Consider the following 19,595-nt stretch of genomic DNA (forward strand, 5'->3'; position numbering starts at 1 on the left):
GGCAGAGAGAATGACGAGCTCCCATCTGAAGAGAAATTGGGATGGCCCATGGCTTGGGATGTAATGAGAAAGGGGACTTGCCCCTGGGCACATGGCAGGCTTCAGTTGGGAATTGAACCCCAGTCCCTTCAACGCTAGACAGTGTGCCAGTCTTTGGACCACACTCGCTGCCTTCAGCCCCCCCGGCCCGGTAACTCCATCCCCTGGAGCACCCTCCTCAGTCCCTTCTGCCTCTGTTGGAAGGTGGGTCCCATCTGGTGGGGGTGTCCCTCCTGTCCACCTCCCTGTACTTCCAGCACAGAGCTGGCTGCCTCCATGGGAGTACCAGGGAACTCAGCACTGAGGTGGGCCAGCTCCACGATGACCCCATATGCTGGCCCTCTCTGCTACTCCAGTTCAGCAAGTCTGGCCTCGGGACGCTGCTCTGGAGCACTGAGCACCATGAGCTGCTGATTCTGGGTGCAGACACATGCCACTTGGCCACAGGGCACGTACTCACTCCCCCGCGCTCTTCAGCACGCTGTCAAACCTTCTGCCGGTCTCCAGTCCCCATCTCCATAGTTACACGGGATTGGCTCTGACTGGGGACCAGGCGATGTTAGGCTCTGACCTTCTAGAAGCTGACGATACAGGGTTTCCTGGATTTTAGTTATTATAATCTCCTAGCAGTTAGTCGACCCACTTGTGCAGACTCCCCTGGTTCCCCGTCAGCTGCCATGCGCTGCTTAGCCTGGGCCTCTCTGAGCTCGGGGAACAGAACTTTTCTCTCATGAACTGAGCCCATTGGTTCTGGAGGGTGAGAGCCGATGGACACGGAGCCTGTGAGGGCAGCTCTGCACTTGCCTTTCTGAGCGGCACTTTGAGGGGTTTGCTTTACTTGTGCATTACCTGACAGGCGGATTTAATCTCCCAACAGCCCCGAACGCTGCCTTTGGAAACACACCTTCCAGGATTGCGTAATGACGGGCAGGGGCACTAACTGCACCCCAGACGCTTCACAAATGCATGTTGCACACCCAGTGTAACAGCCCCACACACACACTGCTCATGCACAGGGTTACCACAGGCAGGAGCATGTGCGCACCTGTCACATAAATAGAAGCTACATGCATGCTGTGTAATGCACACACAATCCTCTGCCTGGAGCCATGGTGTGCTCCTCCGCCCATCTGCACACACATCACACCCCTTTTAGCACAGCCTGCCAAGAGCAAGCGCAGAGTAGCTCTTTCTGGCCTCTAGCCTAAGGGGCAGTGAAGCTGAAGTGCAGAGAGTGAGGATGATGTGGGCAGGTGAATGCGACGGGCTGGTGTTTCTGACATTCCCCTGCTCCCATAGTGTAAGTGTGAGCTCCCATTGAGCCAGGCGGTGGTCTTCAGTGAATGCTCTGTATTGTCTCCTTGTGTTTCAGATCCCATGAGAACGGCTTCATGGAGGATTTGGACAAGACTTGGGTGAGGTATCAGGAGTGTGATTCCCGTAGCAATGCCCCAGCAACACTCACCTTTGAAAATATGGCAGGTTTGTTCTGCAAACCTCTTTCTTCCCGTTGGCTTGTTAACCTGCTTTCCTTCACTGTAGCCCTCCGAGCTCTCCTGAGGTCTAAACTCCACTTCTGGGTCTGCGCTTCCCTGTGGTCTGGGAGTTTGCTGTGTTGAGCAGTGTCCTGTTCCCACTGGTGGATCGGAAATGGCTCTGAAAGGCCCATGCACCCCCTGATCTTCCCCTTTGAGGCCCCATTCTCATGCCTGTGATTTTAAATGTCACCCTCTCTGAACATGACTCACCTCCCGCTCCTCCAGCCAAGCCAAAGTGAAAGAACAGCCAGGCCCCAAGGCAGAGACCAGCATCCCAGCCAGAGCCTCAAGGGAACCAGGACAGGAGAAAACAAGCCGAGCATCATAAGCCAAAAATGTAAGGAAGGCAGCATGTCTAGTGGCTAGAGCAGGAGGCTGCGGTGCAGGGCCCCAGACTCACTGTGTGACTTTGGACAAGTTGCTTCACCTCAGTTTCTCTCCCTGGAAAATGGGGAGAATGATACCTACCGAGGGTGGGGGCAGTAATTGGTAAGGAATAATTTCTTCAATTAGTTTTGCCATGTTTCCTGTTTGCAAATTGTCTGCAAACAGATGGCAGTCTTCTCAGACATCCTCACCCTACAGGGAATCACCCAGGAAGTCCCACCAGAAGTGCTGCATCAGCGGCTCCTTCCCCAGTGCTTTCTGTGGGGTGTTTGGGGTCCAAGCTGTGCTGACCGTATGTATCCCTGGTCAGAGTTCCCAGAGCAAGTGTGAGAACTGCCCAGAAAGAAACCAGTCTCTTCCATCTCCTCCCTCCCTTCTCCTGCCCCAACTTGAGACTCAATATGGCCACACCTCCACTGTCCCATCCCTCTAGAATTCATTTCCCCTGCTCCCGGCCCATAGTTTTGGCCATCAAAGTGGTCACCATGGGCAAGGGGCACCATGTGCAGCCTCACTACGCACATTCCTTCCCCACCCCCCCCACCCCACCCCCGAGTAGACACAGAGCTTTAAACTCCAAGAGTCAGGCTTCCAGTGTATCCCTGTGAACACTCTGGGGTGGCTGGTATCTGTCAGTTGTTTGTATAGCCCTTGTCCCTGATTGCAGCCTCTGGGTGCTACAGTGATACAACCAATAATAATAATCTAAACTCAGAATTAGCTTTCCGTTAATATTCTGCAGTATTCCCTTCAAATTCCCTCTTTCCATGAACATCTCTCCTGGTAAAGTCGCTGCGAGGATATTCCCAGGAAGTGAGTGCAAAAAGGGTGTCAACATAGCTGAAGCAACTACAGTAAAAAATACAAACGAATCCTCATGGAAAGGCTCTGCAATATTCACCTTCTGCTGTGCTCCGCCCTGGGGCATGTCTGGGGGCAGAATCCCTGGCTGCAAGAAGCTATTGCCGTGCAAGGGGTTATTGTAATTCTACAAGGGAAATGAAGTATCATGATGCTGTTTCCATTGTCCTCTGTGTAACTTTCCTGCTTATTTCAGGTGTATTTATGCTGGTGGCTGGAGGTATTGTTGCCGGGATATTTTTAATATTCATAGAAATAGCTTACAAAAGGCATAAGGATGCGCGGAGGAAGCAGATGCAGCTGGCGTTTGCGGCCGTTAACGTGTGGCGGAAAAACCTGCAGGTAGGACAAACCGTTTTTAGAGCAAGTCTCCAACAGGTGCGTTTTTCATTCCTTCACCAAATCAGTGAATACAGAGCTATGGGATAGCCCAGGGGCCCCACCATCCCTTCCCCTGGGTCCCTACTAACTATGGGGGTGACTGTGCTGCTAATGACCAAGGCATGAGTTCCCTGCCTTCTCAATGGGAATCCCCCGTGGCACTAACACACTGTCTGATGCAATCTCTCCCAGGAGGTGAGTTGTGCACAAATCTAACCAGGACATCTGGCAAAAATCGCTTCATTCTCAACTGTGCTCCCAGGGGTGGTCTGGCACATTGCTCGGCTGGAGACTCCATGCAAGAGCTGGGTCTCATTCTGTTTGAGCAAACAGGGCCAGCACAGCTCCTTTAAAACGCCATTGCCTTGACGTACCGTTAGCTGACTGCGCTTGGCAGCAGATGATCACAGCATTCAGCTGCTGTCGATGAGCGGCCTGTCCTACCGCTGCTGTCTGTGTGGGGAAGGGCTCACGTGACCATTAATGAAACACAGCCAAAGCAACCCCCCGTGTAAGTGCAGTTGCAACCTTCATAACTGGGACCGATTCCAAAAAGAGGTGGTGTGTGCTCTTGTCAATTGGATTCCACAGATTTGGAGACGTGGGCATCTCTTGATGCCTGTGATTCATGCTGGGGGCTAATAATGCCAGTTACTGTTAGCACACAGATTCCCCAGGGCTCATGCCAAAGGGCCATTGCTTGCTATGGATTCTCTTGTCTACAAAGGGATCATTTCTCCTTGCCCCTCAAGTGAGGCAGGATCTGGAGGGAATCTGGTGTGCCTGACACCTTAACATAGCAACATAAGTGAGCCCGGTCCAGCTGGCCTGGCTAAACTTTCTCTCTTTCCCAGCTGCTATGGGATTAACCCTTGCTATGTCCATGGCCCCAGGTTAGGACATCTGGAGTTGCTCTCTGAACTGTCCAGGCTGTTTCTCGTATTTGGGGAAGCAAACCAACGTTCAAAGAGGAACAGATCCTTTATCCGACCAAAGGAAACCACTATCCAAAGAAAGTGTGAATGAAAGAGAGAGAAACAGTGATTGGGAACCTTAAAAGCAGTGTTGCTGTAACAAGTGAAATGAAATGGCCATGTGATAGCAGCATCGACTATGACATGGGAAAGGGCTGCTCAGGTGTAAATGACCTCCCTGAAAGCGGCAAAGGGTAAAGAATGAGGACTGGCTGCTCTATACTTTATTAGACTAACTGAGAGCTCTTTGGGCTCCGTTCACTAATACAGTATTGCAAACTCCATTTCTCTTTTCCTTTGCTTCCAAAAAGCAGCAGCACGGAAGTGGTTAAGTCTGCTGGGACAGAGCATTAGAGTCACACTGCCATTTTTCACTTGCCAACCTTCTAGAAACTACTGCACTGGGTCCTGGGCAGAATCTGTGGGACTGTGAGCTACGCATGTCGCCCTGTGGGTATAAACAGAGTCTCATGATAAAGATCAGTTTGACAATGTAAGACTTTTCCACAGGAGGAAACGTCAGACCACTAGTATCTGGTACATTACTAGAAGGTAGGCAAGTGGAAAGATTTATTTGTTAAACCAAACAAACAAAAATAATGGGGTTTGGGATCACAGTTTTGCCATGGCTATTTCCTGAGATGCCATGGAAGAAAAAGACATTTCATTCCATCCATCTTGCTTTCTTTTCCGTTTGTGCATGTCCGCAAAAGAGAGTACTGAAAAGGAGGAGGAAATGTATCCCCGAGCATGCACTATGCACCAGCGGGATACATTTTGGTTACCCCCGGGCGGTGGTAGAGCCAGACCTGGTTACTCCTTCCCCACCCGAGAAGGGCACGCTCATTGGCACTAACGCAGCTGGGGAGGAATTGTTCTGCCGTCCTGGTATCTGGCTGGTCCCCACCGCTAACAACGCCCTCTGCCCCCAGCGGCTGGTGCTCCCAGCCTGTGTTAACCAGGTCCGACTGTCTAACACCCATGGCTACATTTTTGAGTTCTGTTTCTCTTTGAGTTCATTCCAACCCCTGATGATGTCATAGCACTAACGCTTCGCTTCTTTCCTTTCTTTTCCTTTTTTTTCCCTTTTCCTTTGGAAAACTTTCAGCTTTGCTCAAATGCATCATTTAAATTTTTGAATACATTTTTTACAGAATATTCATACAATGACTTCTCTTTCAATGCAGTCCTCTCTCTCTCTTGTGGCGCTAGGATTCAGCTTCAGAAAAGGCCCAGAGCATTTTTTTTTAGTGGTAGGTGCAGCATCTCTCCCCTCGGTCTAGCTAGACTAGTTCTGGAAGCAAGGGGCAGGAGTCCTGCAGACATGTCTGTTAGGAACAAAATGTCATTTAGCCACTGAATTTTAAATGGCTCCCCCGGGAATTGAGGATAGCCATACAGACCTTTGAATGGACACAGAAAAGAACAGGGCTACTTCCCCAAAGGGGTTTGCATTTCTCCAGATCCTAGGCCATTCCAGCTAGTCATAGCAGTACGTCATCCCTTTTGTAATTCCTTATTCAAGTTAGGGCCATGATGGCCCCTCGTGGAGGAGTTGGGAGTGACACCAGAACAACTCCAGTAGCCGTCTTACCTAAAAGAAGGACATAACATGGGGCAGTATTCAACTAGATTTAGAGATTCCAGCAACACACTAGAGATCTAATCACTTATACATATTCATTTTAGGATAGAAAAAGTGGTAGAGCAGAACCTGACCCTAAAAAGAAAGCCACTTTTAGGTCCATCACCTCCACCCTGGCCTCCAGCTTCAAGAGACGTAGGTCCTCCAAAGATACGGTAAGAGGAAGAAGAACAATTCTGCCCTCTCTCTTTCTCTCTCTCTCTCTTTTCTGCCATCCCATCAACTACCACACACCCATCCCGAAGCTGCCACTGTACATGCATAGCCTCATGTTCGTCAACAGTCAGTCAGTGAGTCAGTCTTCCCGTGTACCTGAAAGGGTTCGGGGACTCCTGGAGAGCAGGCAGGAGCTGGTCTGTAGTCCTGTGATGAGTTTGGAGCTGCTACCGAGTTTTTTGTTTTGTTTTTGACTGGATGAGTTTTGAGTTTACTCTGTTCTTTGCTCACCATACTGGTGCTGACCTTTGGAAAACAGTGACAATTTTTCCCCTGTTCCTGAGTGTTCCTGTAACTGTTTGTCATTGTATGACACCCCGGTTTAATTTCGGCACTGTCTCACCTCACCGAGAGCCATGCGTGTCACATTCTCTACATGTGATTTTTGTTTGTGATTGATAGCATTCAGGACTTACTGCTAAGTGCACAAGTAACAGCTGTCTCTGGTTATGAGCAGCATTAATTCAGCTCCAGAAGAGAGACACCGATGGTTGAGAGAGGAGTTTTTAAAAACCCAACCTGATTCAAATAGTATATTTCGCTGCTTGAGTACAACTGCTTGCTGCCTCTAAAGCCCAGCTAACGTCAGACGGAAATACTGTCCTCTCCAGTTAGCATTTCAGACACAACTCAATGAAGTGGGCTGTTGAACTAAAAGCTAATACCACATCTGTGCCCTTTGCATGGTGCCTTTTGTTGTATGCCACTCTCTGCAGTTTGGCCAATCTATTGTAGCAGTTGGATGTGGGCGATCCATTTTGGGCCAGGCATCACAGTTAACAGGCTGCTGAAACCACCTCCAACCTGCCCGATCTGCAGATTTCTGCCCATTGCAGATTTGCTCAGGGCAGGTTCACATGGAGGCTGTTAGACATCATGCATGGCTGGGAACAGAGAGCCATTAATGAAACTGGGGTGGCAAAACGCAGCCCACCATGTTCCGCAATTCACTTAGCCTTTAACACAGAGTTGCAGCCCACAGAGACTAGAGGGACCTTTAGGAACTAGCATGTGATGGTCCATCTTGTTCCCAATGCATGATGGGACATGTAGTCTCTCTGGGCCATGGCTCTATATGCAAAATGGGGGTGACTCCATTTTATGCTAAAGTAGAGGCTTGCTCCCAAGTGATGTAAAGCACGGTTTGGATCAGGCCGAATGTGCAGTAGCGAGCTGCTGACCAACCAAGCCCTCAGCTGGGCCGGGTTGGGCTGCCCCTTCCCTAGAAGCCACTGCTGCTGCCATTTCACCGAATGGGATCCTTTACCTTGGCTGTCATCTCAGGATATGCAGCACATGCCAGCTGGTTCAGAGAACGCAGGGGAAGCCCCCCAGCACCTTGAGGAAGGGATCAGAGACAGCAGACTGGAAGGAACCACAGCGCTAGTGTTACCCGTGCTGCACTCTCCAGGCGGGGAAGCTCTCAGCCTGCACTAATGACCCCCCCATCACATCACATCACATCACATCCCCGAAACCCAGTACCGCTGAGCAGGCAGGAGGGTGTGAGGTGAGATTGCCTGCTGGGGGCCCCATGATGTCCCTCCCTCTAAATGTCTCTCCATCTCAAAGCACGGAGCATGGCCAGGGGAGCAGAGGGTGAGGAAGGAGGAGGAGGGGCGTGAAGGCTCTGAGGAGCTGGGCTGGGCTATGGAGCTGACAGGTTCCTTCGTGGGTTTCGTGTGTGGCATTTGTGACTAATGCCTCTCCCCGAGACCAAGAAAACCAAAGAGGAAATGAGGCCCCTTGTTCCAAAGTTAACCACTAACCCGGAGCGGGGCTGGGGCAAGAGCCCTACGCGGGGGTGGAGAGCCATGGGCATGGGAGAGGGGAAAGTGTCTGGACTGGAATATCATAATGGAGAGCTGGGGGCCCTGGATGGAGTGTGGGGACCGGGGAGCTGGGTCAGAGGCAGGCCAGCTGGTGTAAGTGCTCTGCTGTGGGGTGAGAGGGGCTCAGTGTGCATGTCAGGGCTGCCTGGGGCCTGGAGTATTTGACATCCCACACACAGGTAGGTGCTGCTCACGAGACAGCACCACCAGGCGCCCAGACTCCCGGGGCTCCCACCCCAGGGCAGGAAAGGCGTGACACCATAATGAGGCTGCGGCCATACCCCTCCTCAGTTACTCTCTAGAGCAGTGCCCTATTCCCACCACCCTTCCCTGCTCTCCAGTATGTCCCAGCATGAGGCCCCCACCGGACTCCCAGCCCAGCACCGACACGCCACAGAGCAGCAGTGCGAAGGATCTCACACTCCAGCCAGCCTTTCACGCTCCTGGCCTTGCCCCCCACCGCACCCTGCCCCACCAAGCACAGCCTGTGGCCCTCGCACAGGCTGGCACCGCACCCCAACACTGGTTTAGTTCACAGGGATCTTCTTGTGCCCCATTATCCCAAGGAGACAGGCGTGGCCAAGACTCCCTGTCGGGCTGGTTGTGTGGGCAGAGACTCTGCCGGCTCAGGGGATTATGTGGCTGCTCTGCCTAGGGCAGCAGGTGACATGGCTGAGAGCTGGGCACCTCGCCCCCCATGCCCAGTCTGTCCTGCTGCTGTGTTCCCTGGAAGTGAGGATAGTTTCCACTCAGCCCTTGGCCCGGGATCCCAGATTAGATTAAAGTGGGTTGTAAAGACGTTGGCTTGTTGTCTGTTTTGTCACTACAAGGCAGAGATCAGGTTGTTTGGGCACCTCAGCTTCGTTTCCAGCCCGGAACATGTTTGAGTTTCTTCAACAGTCAACGTGGACGCTGACGCTCTTGGCTTTGTAGTGCTTGGTTTGGGGATAATTACACCACCCCAACGTACAGGACCCTAAATTACTGACGAGTGCTCTCAGCATTAACTCCAGCTGAATGCAGTTTTTATCTGGGCATTTCCTTGGTTTTAAAATTGTTAAAAATGTCATCTATGAACACTAACCAAGAAACCACACAAACGCTGCCATGTATATTTTAATGATCAACAGATACAGCCTTTCAGTCTGAAATCATTGTCTTGTACTGTAACATTTATGGCCAAATTCACCAGTACACTGGCTGCTTTATGCAGCCAGAAGGCCTTGGCCAGTTACAACAGGTTTACAGCTGCTTTGTGTGGCCAGTGCAAGGCAAATCAGCCAGAGCATGCCTCGCCGTTCCCTCCCCTTCCTGCCCTGCACATTCCCCTGGGCAGGCTCCCCCAAATGCCATCTCCCTTCTGAACCCCAGACATTCCTTGCATGCGTGTGGGCACACGTGCACGCTCACATCGGTACACGTACACACATGCACAATTGCCAGCTCTTGGAGCAACACAGATTTAAGCGCTGCTGGAGCCAGTCTCAGCCAATGGGTGGAGAAGCTCCAGCCCTCGCATCATTTTCAGCCCTTCCCAAGGGGGAAAACCCCCTCCGACTGGCTGGATGCCTTCGCCACTTGTCCACCTCCTGGGGATGAGCAGCTCGTGAAAGCTGCTGTAGGTGATGGGCCGTGCTCACCCCCAGGAGCCAGAGGGGTTTGAGGGCTGCAGACGGTCCCTCTTTCAAAATGGCGTCATCTCTTACTCTCAGTGGGTTTGAGGCCCTTCACGAAGAGGGCCAGCGCCTCCCATATTTCTTCAGTGGAAACAAAGCCCAATTGCTTCCAGAGAAGTGCAGTCAGAAGGCAGCGAAGAGCCCTGTGCAGGCCTGGTGAATGGAATTGCGCCACAGCTTTGCTAAGGGCAGCCTGATAAGTCCCGTTGCGAGGGATAGGAAACGGCAGCCATTTTGAAAGAGAGAACAGTTATGCTGAGTTTCTCTGAAGGGAGCCATTACTCTTCAGCCTCTGCTAGAGGAGAAACTGTCATTTCCAAAACATAATGGGAAAAAGTCCTTAAAAGTGCCTCTAAAAACTACCCGTTGCACCAGATATACTCAGCCTTCACCTCTCGGCTGGGGTGCGTGCAGTGATGAGCTGCCAAAATCTTAACAACAGGTTCCCTCCTCACCCCACGAGGGGGTCGTTGCCCACCCCTGCCCCCCGGGACTCCTGCCCCATCCACCCCCCCCCGCATTCCTTGACGCCCCCCCGGACCCCTGCCCCATCCACCCCCCTCCCCTATCCCCTGACTGCCCCCAGACCTGGGCAGGAGGGTCTCGTGGGCCACCATAGTGGGTGCCCACCCCGCCCCTAAGAGCCAGAGGCACCTGCCGGGGGGCGAGGTGGGGAGTCCCGGGGGTGCTTACCTGGGGCAGCTCCCAGGAAGCATCCGGCAGGTCCCTCTGGCTCCTAGGGGCAGGGGAGCATAGCTAGGGGGGAGCAGGGGGAGCGGCCGCTCCCCCCACCGATCACATCAAAAGTGGCGCCTTAGGCGCCGACTCCCTGGGTGCTCCGGGGCTGGAGCTCCCACAGGGAAAAACTGGTGGGTGCAGAGCACCCACCGGCAGCTCCCCACCCCGCGCCCGGCCCCAGCTCACCTCCGCTCCGCCTCCTCCCCTGAACCCACCACCCCGCTCTGCTTCTTCGTGCCCCCCCCTCTTGCTGGCTTCCCGCAAATCAGCTGTTCGGCGGGAAGCCGGGGAGGGCTGAGAAGCAGGCCGCGGCTTCCCGCTCAGGCTGAGGGTGGCGGAGCTGAGCTGGGGCGGGGAGCGGTTCCCCTGCGGTCCCCTCCCCCCGGGTTACCTGCTGCGGCACGGGCAGCCCTCCTCGCGCCCCCCCTGGCCCAAGCTCACCTCCGCTCTGCCTCCCTGGGCCTGAGCGGGGAAGCCACTGCCTGCTTCTCAGCCTGCCCCGGCTTCCCGTGCCAACAGCTGATTCGCGGGAAGCCAGGGGGGCGGAGAAGCAGAGCGGGGCGGCGCGTTCAGGGGAGGAGGCGGAGGCGGAGCGGAGGTCAGCTGGGGCCGGGGGTGGGGCGGGGAGCTGCCAGTGGGTGCTCTGCACCCACCAAATTTTCCCTTTGGGTGCTCCAGGGCTGGAGCACCCGTGGAGTCGGCACCTAAGGCGCCACTTTTGGCCGGTTAAATTTAGAAGCCCTTTTAGAACCGGTTCTCCCTCGCGGAACAACCGCTTCTAAAACGGCTTTTAAATTTAACAACCGGTTCTAGTGAACCGGTGCGAACTGGCTCCAGCTCACCACTGGGTGCGTGTGACTAGACAATGGTTGTGGGTTTGGGACAATTGAAGGCCCTTTCTTGAAGGCCCAATTTGAACATTAATTTTAGCTCATAAATTTATGACTGGCATTACTTGTCATGTGCAGAACATTCATTTAGTATTCAAAGAATAATTGCTGTAATCTTTCACGCAATACTGAATGCTTCATATAGAACAAAGAGACAGTATTGTGGCTTTAAGTGTAAAACTCACTTTAGCTGTAACTATGGAGCCTCCCTTATAGACACTGCTTGTGATGCATGTCACACACAGTGACAGAGCACAGAGTCCCCCAAGACATCAGCAGGCTTTCCACAAAGACAGACCGAGCCACACATAATCCACGCAGATTCAGCTCACACTGCTCTAGTCCTTAGATGGCATTTGAGAGGCCATAACTCCCATAGGCATACCTGAGATGCACATAATCCCCTGAGAAACAGTACAAAATGGCAAAATACCAGTAGATACAGAATGAGATGGACACGCTCATGAAAAACACAGCACAAGGCACAAATAAATGCCAGACAAGATCCCAAGATCCCTGAAGATCCCACTGAGAGCCATGCAATCCACTGATAAACACTTTGTGGGCAACCAGTCATTACAGATCCCACCTGAGGTCCCAGACTGCCCTGGACAACTCCTGAGAGTTCATATTCCTCACACACAGAGCATGGGATGCAGCTGACACTGCTGGCCAGAGGGGTGATCAAAGCATTGTCAATTTCTGTCCTGACTGTTCAGTATATAAACCCTGCTCTGGGTTTCTGTGCTCAGGAAGCAGGGGTCGAGTAGGGCCAGAAGGAAGTGGTTAGTAGGGGCAGGGCTGGGGAGGGAGCGGATTGTCTCTGAGAATTGATTTGTCTATAAATAGAAATTAAGATCCAAATGGAGGAAAATTGGAAGTTCCTCTCTTGGGGCCTGATTCATCGCCCTTTGGAATCTCCTTCCTTTGGCTTTTGAGGGCACTGCCTTAGCTATACAGGAGGGTATTATTCTACCAATGTGACAAGGAGCTTGGATTGACAAGCCATGTCTGGGATCTGTAAACCCCATCCTTTTCCTTCTGGGTGATGTTGCACCCTCTCCCTGAGCTCATGGTGGTGGGTTTCGAGGGCACAGTGCTTGGGGTTATGGTGCTCAGGCAGGGAGTCAGCAGCAGAAAGGAAGTCTGACTAGATTTAAAAGACTTTTCTTGGGGAGGGAGGAGTTTTGGGTACTAGCAGTTCAAACCAATTTCTGCCCCCCTGCAGGTATCTCCCATGGGGGGTGGGGGAGGCATTTCCAAATGAGCTTTTGCTAAACTAAATCTGCAGGAAAAGCAAGAACCAAATTCCAGGCCACATCTTTACCGCATGTCATACGTTGGCATTTTCACATTAACAACAGTTTATCACAACTAAATCACGGGGCCCATTTCTTTACCCACTTGAGGGGAAAGTCAAAAGCAGATGTATTGGGACAAGGAAGCCAAGTGCCCTGAACTAAAAGTGAAATGGAGCAGCCCAGTGATAACTGACCCAGTGGGCTGGCTCAAATTGATTCGCAGGGTTTCTTGGTCTCATAGTTCCGCACAGGAGCTGAGACAGAATTGCTCACTGAGCGATATATAAGCTGCCATATTCTGTAGAAACTGTACTGTCTCCAGTGAACTCTCGTCCAAGCCAAGCTGTAAGGAATGCTTGGGAACTGTCTGCAGCAACTATGGAAAAGCTTTGATTGCATTTGTAATTGACACTAAGACTGCAACAGTTTTCCTGCCGTTGCATCATCCCTGAGTGCTACCCTGTAGGGACACACATTTGAATGAGCTGAGACAGGAGGGCAAGTGCCAGGGCTACCTAACATGTCACTCTCCTTGTCTGTGTATTTGTCTTTTGCAGCAGTATCATCCCACTGACATCACCGGGCAACTCAACCTCTCCGACCCCTCAGTCAGCACTGTGGTGTGACATCCTCCAGCAGGAGCCATCAGTCCCTAGTTTAAGACGGCCCAGCCCAGGACTTCCTTTCAAAGGGACACTGATGGGTCCTTACTGGGGAGTCAAGAGGGACGTATCCTCCATCCATATGCAGTGACTTCATTGTCAATCTCCTGCCCTTCCTGGTCCTGCTGACAAGTAACGCCCCCGGGGGCCTGCGCTACAGAACTAGGGCCCATTCTGGAGCTGCGCTGTACAGAGATGATCACTTCCAAGTCATGCTATTTTTTACTCAGTATTGGCACTGGCTGCAGACGAGTTGGAATTAAGGCTAGACGAGATGGCTCTGAATGGCCCATGGCACGTGCCCTTCCCATGGAGCAGCGGCAGGAAAAGCAGGGAAGGAGTGGATGGTTACAAACATGTTGCATCCTTTGCAGGGGGAGGAAGAGAATTTGCTGAGACCTTGTTTGTTCCTAAATGCGTGTATGGAATGTTATAGCCTATGCCACATACTTCACATGACGCAGGAGGACTGTGATTGGTCTGGTGGCGCGGGAGCTGTTGGTTCCTGTATATAGCTCAGCATGCAAGGCACATATCTGCCTCTGTTCGAGTGTCATCATCTCAGGGAGCAGGGGCAACCACACAGTCCACTTTTGAAACATGTTCCCTCTGGCTACAGTTGGGAAGAGCTTTTTCTCCAGCTCTCTCCATTTCCAGATGATGATAAAGTCACAGCTCCCTATTCACCCACCCCACCTGGCTGCACCAGGCTGGCCCCCTCCCTGTGCCCCCATTAGCTGCTGGTTTCTACATGGTCATTTGCTTTATGAGTAACACTGGTGCCACCTCCCTCCCTCCTTCTCCCCCACTGCTGGCACCACTCCACCCTGCTGTGACACAGGTGGCTCGGGGAAACACTGCTGCCTGCTTGGGGAGGTCCCCTCGGTGTGTTTTGAGCTCCCCCTTAAGGCCGTCTGCACACAAGACATTTGTAAGGGCCAGGACCCACTGAGCACCGCTGCAGATGGATGCCCAGCCCACAATGCCACGTTCAGTAATAAGGCAAGGCGGCCCTTGCACCAGGCACTGGTGGGCACTGACGTCACTGCCCTGGATAGTTTGGTCCATCCCTTGCCTTTGCCATCCGCCTCGCTGCCCCGGCATCTCTATGACTCATGCTGCAGCAAGGTGTTTCATGGCAAAAGGCTGGCAACGCGATGCCAAAGGCTTTCTGCCCCGTCCCCTCACAGGGGCTAGACAGACGTTCCTGCTGAATGCCCCTCAAGTGCTTCTAGTGTCACAGAGTGGCCTCCCAGCACCACTAACGAGGGCTGTTGTGAGCAGTGTGCCCTTGGCATGAACACGGTGCTGAACACACACTGGCAGGATCCAGGCAACACTGGCTTACCCACCGGACCTGCACTCACCATGGAACCTGAAAAGTGAGCTCACTAGCACCACCACCAGGCCTCCTCTGAACACGCCACAAGGGCTTGCCGTCAGCCTGGCATCACTGGCATCCCTACAGACAGAGACTAGGCACAGCCCACCCATCGTGGTGACCGCGTCACCGACACACGTTCAACGGACAAGCCCCAGAAGAGGGGGTGCTCGGAGGGACACTTGCCCATTCCCAAGGTTCTTGTCCACGCTCTGCCCAATTCATCCCGCCCAGACGCACCCTTGTACGTATCCCGGCGCCATCGTCTCCTGTAAATCCGGTTGTGCAGGCAATGGGGAATGAATGGGGCCAGCAATGCCGGCCTGTAAACCCCATTGCAATATCTAATCGATTCTCTAGCAGCTGCCCAGCAGGCAGCCCTACCCCGTGTACAGTGCATGTGTGTGTCTGTGTGTGTGTGTGTGTGTGTGCAAAGCTGTTGGTATATTTAACTCTCGCATGTGGAATGTGGATACATTTTTAAAAAGCAAACCTGTCTGCAGTGTGACCCTAAAACACAGACCCCCCCGGGGGCACTAACCTGTCATACCTGGGCAGTCTATGCCATGGCTACCTTCCCCCTCCAGACAGTGGGTGCTTTCACCCCAAAGACTGGTGGCTATTGCAGAAGGAATTGGACTGTACAGTATTTCTAGACTCAGTGGGCCAGATCCTCAGCTGGCATAAATCAGCGTACCTCCACTGACTGCGGTGGCACCATTGATTCCAGTCAGGCGAGGCCAGTTTACACCATCTGAGAATTTGGTCCACTCTACATATACTTTGATGTCATGTAACTTAAAATACCATTTTGCAAGAGCTGGGTAAAGTCCAAACCGGACCATAAAGCGGTTTATTCCAGTGCCTCGTGCCTCCCTTCTTTTTGTAACCATTTTAAATTGAGACCCACCCAGCAAACCCACCGGCTGCCACCAGCTCTGAGCCTCAGCTGGCGTTACTGTCAAATAGTTTACAGATGACAAAAGACAAGGGATGGAGCAGAGCAACAACTCGCAGAGCCAGCAGTGGGCACCAGCTACAGGAGAGACCCGTCAAGAGCGTGAACGTAGGCCAACGTGCCAGGGGATCCCTGATCTGAGCCTGGGCCATCACTCCAGACAGCATGTGAAGACGTGCTCAATAATCATGCCAACAGAAGAGCTGCTGGAGCTAGACTCATTCTGAGAGCAGCTAAATACAGCTGCATCCCAAGCCTGTTACCTTCCAGGCTTCTGGGAGGCTTGCGAGTCAGCTGCAAGTCCAGCCAGTTCTTAGCTGACGACAGCCAAGTTAATAGCATGCTAAAAACCAGGTCATGCTGACTCTTTGTTCATTAGCATAATAGACAAGCTGTTACATGCCTGAAAATGAGCCTGGTTGCTAGATAGACAAGCAGCTCTTCCAGCGCCAAGGCTGCTGCTCGCAGCTCAGGTGAGATCTCCTTGAACAGGACTACCTTAAACAGCAGCCTCAAAAAGATCCTCCATCCCCCATCACAGCACACAGGTGCCTGGCAGGGTGGGGGCTTGATCTGGCCCCAAAGTATTGGCTTGGTCCCTACCTATAGGCACGTATGTGCGGGGGGGGGGGGGGGGAGAGGGGGATCTCACTATTGCAGCAGGTTTGCAGAGTCCTGGGGTGTCTGACAGATCTTCAGCCCAGTGGGGCAGATCGTCAGCTGGCGTAAATCAATGTAGTGCCCTGGCTCCAGGCGTCCCCTGACTTCAGTGGCACTGTGCTAATTGCCACCAGGTGAAGATCAGCCCCTTGGGGTCAAGCTCTGCTTCGGCTGCAGTGGCTCTGCACAGCTGGTACCGAGGGCAGATGGAGGAGTTAGAAAACTCTGCTCTGGGAGCAAGGGAGTCATTGCTGTGGGGCTGCAAGATGAGCCCTGCACTGTTATGGTGAACGGCACTTACTGCATGGCTGAAGTCACCATTGCACTGGGTTATACACAGAGGTATCTCTTTTTATTTACTATTACAGGTGCATTTCACACACCCTTTGCTGTAGTGTCTGGGTGCTCTTTGCTGATCCCATTATGTACCGGCTACAGCTACACACGGGTACTGCCCTCCTCCTTTCGGCACCTGCCTTCTAAAATCAGGTTGCAGAGGAGTCCATAGGAAGAGGAGTCTTCTGTTATGTTCTGGTGGCCACAAGACTCAGCCTGATCTCCAGTGGAAGCTGGTTCTGACCCTTACTAAGGAAGCTCAGTACCTGATCTGTTCCAGGAATGCCTGGGACTTCATCAAGGTCAGCACCCTGAGGTAGCCAGACCCCGACCCATTCAGGGCTTTGTGGCAGAGAACCAGGCCATGGAATTGGAGTCTGGATTGGGTAGGTAAGGGGAGTGGCATACAGAGCACTTTTCATGGGTTCTGGTCTGGCTGCTCCAGTAACATGCAGGCTGCAGCCAGAGCTTCCAGGTAGTGTTTGGTCAGTGCCAGGGAGAGCGTATTACAATGGCCAGGCTTGGAAGCAACAAAGCAATGGGTGGGGGTGGCAAGGTCTTCCTGGGAGTGCCAGGGCACAGCTCCTGGGCAGATGCAGACTGTCACCCGCAGAACCCCAGGGTCATGCATCTTTTAGGAAGCAGGCGCTGATGCCCTCAACCCGAGGTGTCATTGCTGTTTTGGCTAACCCATCAAAATGCCTCCCTCTGCCTCTCAGTAGCCCCTCTCTTGTGCTCATGCAGCGCCGGAGCTGGACTAGTAGGCATCACAAGCCGTCTGACAGAGACAAGGAGGTTATTCTGGCACACGCAAGAACTAGGCTGCAATGCAAAATGGATTCCCAGGTTAAGATGGGTGGGTGCAGGTTCTTAGATTCCCAGGCCGGCAGGGACCATTGTGATCATCTAGTCTGCCCTGTATAGCACAGGCCAGAATAGTTCCTTTTGACCGACAGCATATAGTTTTAGAAAAACATCCAATCTTGATTTTAAAATTACCAGTGATGGAGAATCCACTGCGACCCTTGGTAAATTGTTCCAGTAGTTCATTACCCCTCCCCTTATTTCCATTCGGAATCCATCTAGCTGCACCTTCTACCCCCTGGCTCATCTTAGACCTTTCTTCGCTAGTTTGAAGCACCCACTATTAAATCTTTGTTCCCCACATAGATACTCACAGACTGGGATCAAGTCAGCCCTTAGCCTTCCCTTTGTTAAGCAGACTAAAATGATCTCTGAGTCCACCACTAAAAGGCAGGTTTTCTACTCCATTAATTATGCTCGTGGCTATTCTCTGACCCCTCTCCAATTTATCACTGTCCTTGAATCGTGAGCACCAGAACGGGACACAGGTGTCCAGCCATAGTTGTACCAGTGCCAAATACAGAGGTAAAACAACCTGTCAACAACGCCTGCTACTGAGACAGAAGAAATAATAACAAAGCAATAAAGCAGCGTGAGACTGAGACAATATTGCCCCTCAAAACAATGCCCAGACAATGTCATAAATAGAAAGGATCAACTCCAGGCATTCCCAGCAAAGGGCTCACCCCTTACCTCAACCCTGCCCCCTGGCTGGAGAGGAAGCCACAGTGTGTCAAGATGGATGTAAGCACAGATCCCTGCATCCTTAGAATCAGACCCCTGTACTGAAAAGAGCTCCCCCGCCCCCATTTGTTAGGAGTGACTGGCCCCCAGTGCAGAGCCCAGAGGAGGAGAGCTGGGTGTGTCTCAGCCCCTGAGATTATGTAACTGACAGGATGGATGACCAGAGGGAAGGAGTGGCAGCTGGAAACTGCCCAAGGCACCAGGAGGATGCCAGGCAGGGCTCACACACATTCCAGCTCCACCTGACTCGATGCAGAGGGGGGCTAAAGTGAGGACTCCCTGTGGGCATATGGGGAGGCTGAGACCAGGCTGTACTTAGGGGGTGCAGTAGTGCTGGGTCCCCAGCCTGTACCTGGGGGCAGGCAACCCAACACACACGGGAGCAGTGAGCAAGGACAGGACAGCAGGGAAGGAGGCCAGGGGAGATGGAGGTTCTAGGGCCCTAAGGGGATGGTGGGTGGGTGCGGGGGACACCGTGGGGAGCACATGTGAAGGTTCTGCTATCAGATAACACAGTACTACTCCTCAGCACCTAAGATTGCTTCATGTATCCCCAGCACTGCATACATGGTGCTGCAGGAAGGGGAGAACAGGCTGCCCTTAAACACTCAGTGTTTTACTGGGAATAGCCCGTGGGGCACATGGGCAGTGGTGGTTTACTGGAAAAGGAAAACATTTCCCACATGTTGGATTCCATTGTGCTGCTGAGTGGCTCTCAGGCCCAACAACCGGACTGTTGTCATTCTCCACTGGTGGGCTGGGTAATCCCGACTCTGGGGTTAGCTTTGGCTCTAGGAGCATTACCCGTGTAGGAAGAGCTGAAGCCAGGAGTAATAGATTTGGTGATGCTTCCTCTGTTCCCTCTGGAGCCAGAATCCAGGTCCCAGAATGCAGCGCAACTCTCTCAACAGCCAATCTCTGCCCGCAGGTCACAGCGAGCACTCATTGTCCAGATCTGAAATCTGCGCTCTGAGCACGGCACAAGGAATAGTTCTGTTCCCTGATTGTTGAGCCTGGTCCCAGTTCAGGTTTCCAGAGCACACACTCACGGTTACAAGTTCAAAATTCACTTGCCACCAATATTCTCTAAAATTTACCATTCCTGTGAGCTCTCCGGTCCGGAGACATGTTTGCTAGAACATCAGTGGGACGTGAATGCAAACAGGAGATGAACATGGCCAGAGCCAGCTATTCTCGACATTCACGTAGGTAGGTGCAGAGCGTTGTTCGGTATTTGCCTAGCTCCAGCTCTCTACTCATGACCCTCATCCTGAACATCTGCCTCCATTCCCTGGGTGGAAAGGTGCACACCTCTGGTTTGATTTGCCCATGCTCTGGTCTGAACACAGGAGGAGCCAGAGCAAACGACTCCTAGTTCTCCAGGGAAGTAGCGGCATGCACACCCTGACCGTTCCCCTGAGCGCATCGTGGCTGCTACTGAAGAAGCTACCCAACTGCCAGTGCAGCAAGGAGGCACTGTAAAGGCTGAGAATGTTACAAACCCAAAGGCAA

General features: G+C 52.6%; 1 protein-coding gene across 6 annotated transcripts in view; it reads left to right on the forward strand.

Moving 5' to 3' along the window:
• GRIN1 (glutamate ionotropic receptor NMDA type subunit 1) overlaps positions 1–13,104 on the forward strand; it is a 73,188-nt gene extending 60,084 nt beyond the window's left edge. For 2 of the 6 annotated variants that reach the window (XM_077835763.1, XM_077835764.1), the window contains 4 exons: positions 1,412–1,521; positions 3,022–3,167; positions 5,870–5,980; positions 13,036–13,104. In XM_077835763.1, the coding sequence (XP_077691889.1) occupies positions 1,412–1,521; positions 3,022–3,167; positions 5,870–5,980; positions 13,036–13,104 (436 nt within the window). Of the gene's footprint in view, positions 1–1,411; positions 1,522–3,021; positions 3,168–4,690; positions 4,712–5,367; positions 5,434–5,869; positions 5,981–13,035 lie in introns of those variants that run through there. The other 4 variants (XM_077835765.1, XM_077835767.1, XM_077835762.1 and 1 more) reach the window with 3 other exon arrangements.
• Positions 13,105–19,595: the final 6,491 nt, after the last annotated feature.

Source organism: Eretmochelys imbricata, chromosome 16, assembly GCF_965152235.1.
Source record: "Eretmochelys imbricata isolate rEreImb1 chromosome 16, rEreImb1.hap1, whole genome shotgun sequence".
Classification (NCBI taxonomy): Eukaryota; Metazoa; Chordata; order Testudines; family Cheloniidae; genus Eretmochelys; species Eretmochelys imbricata.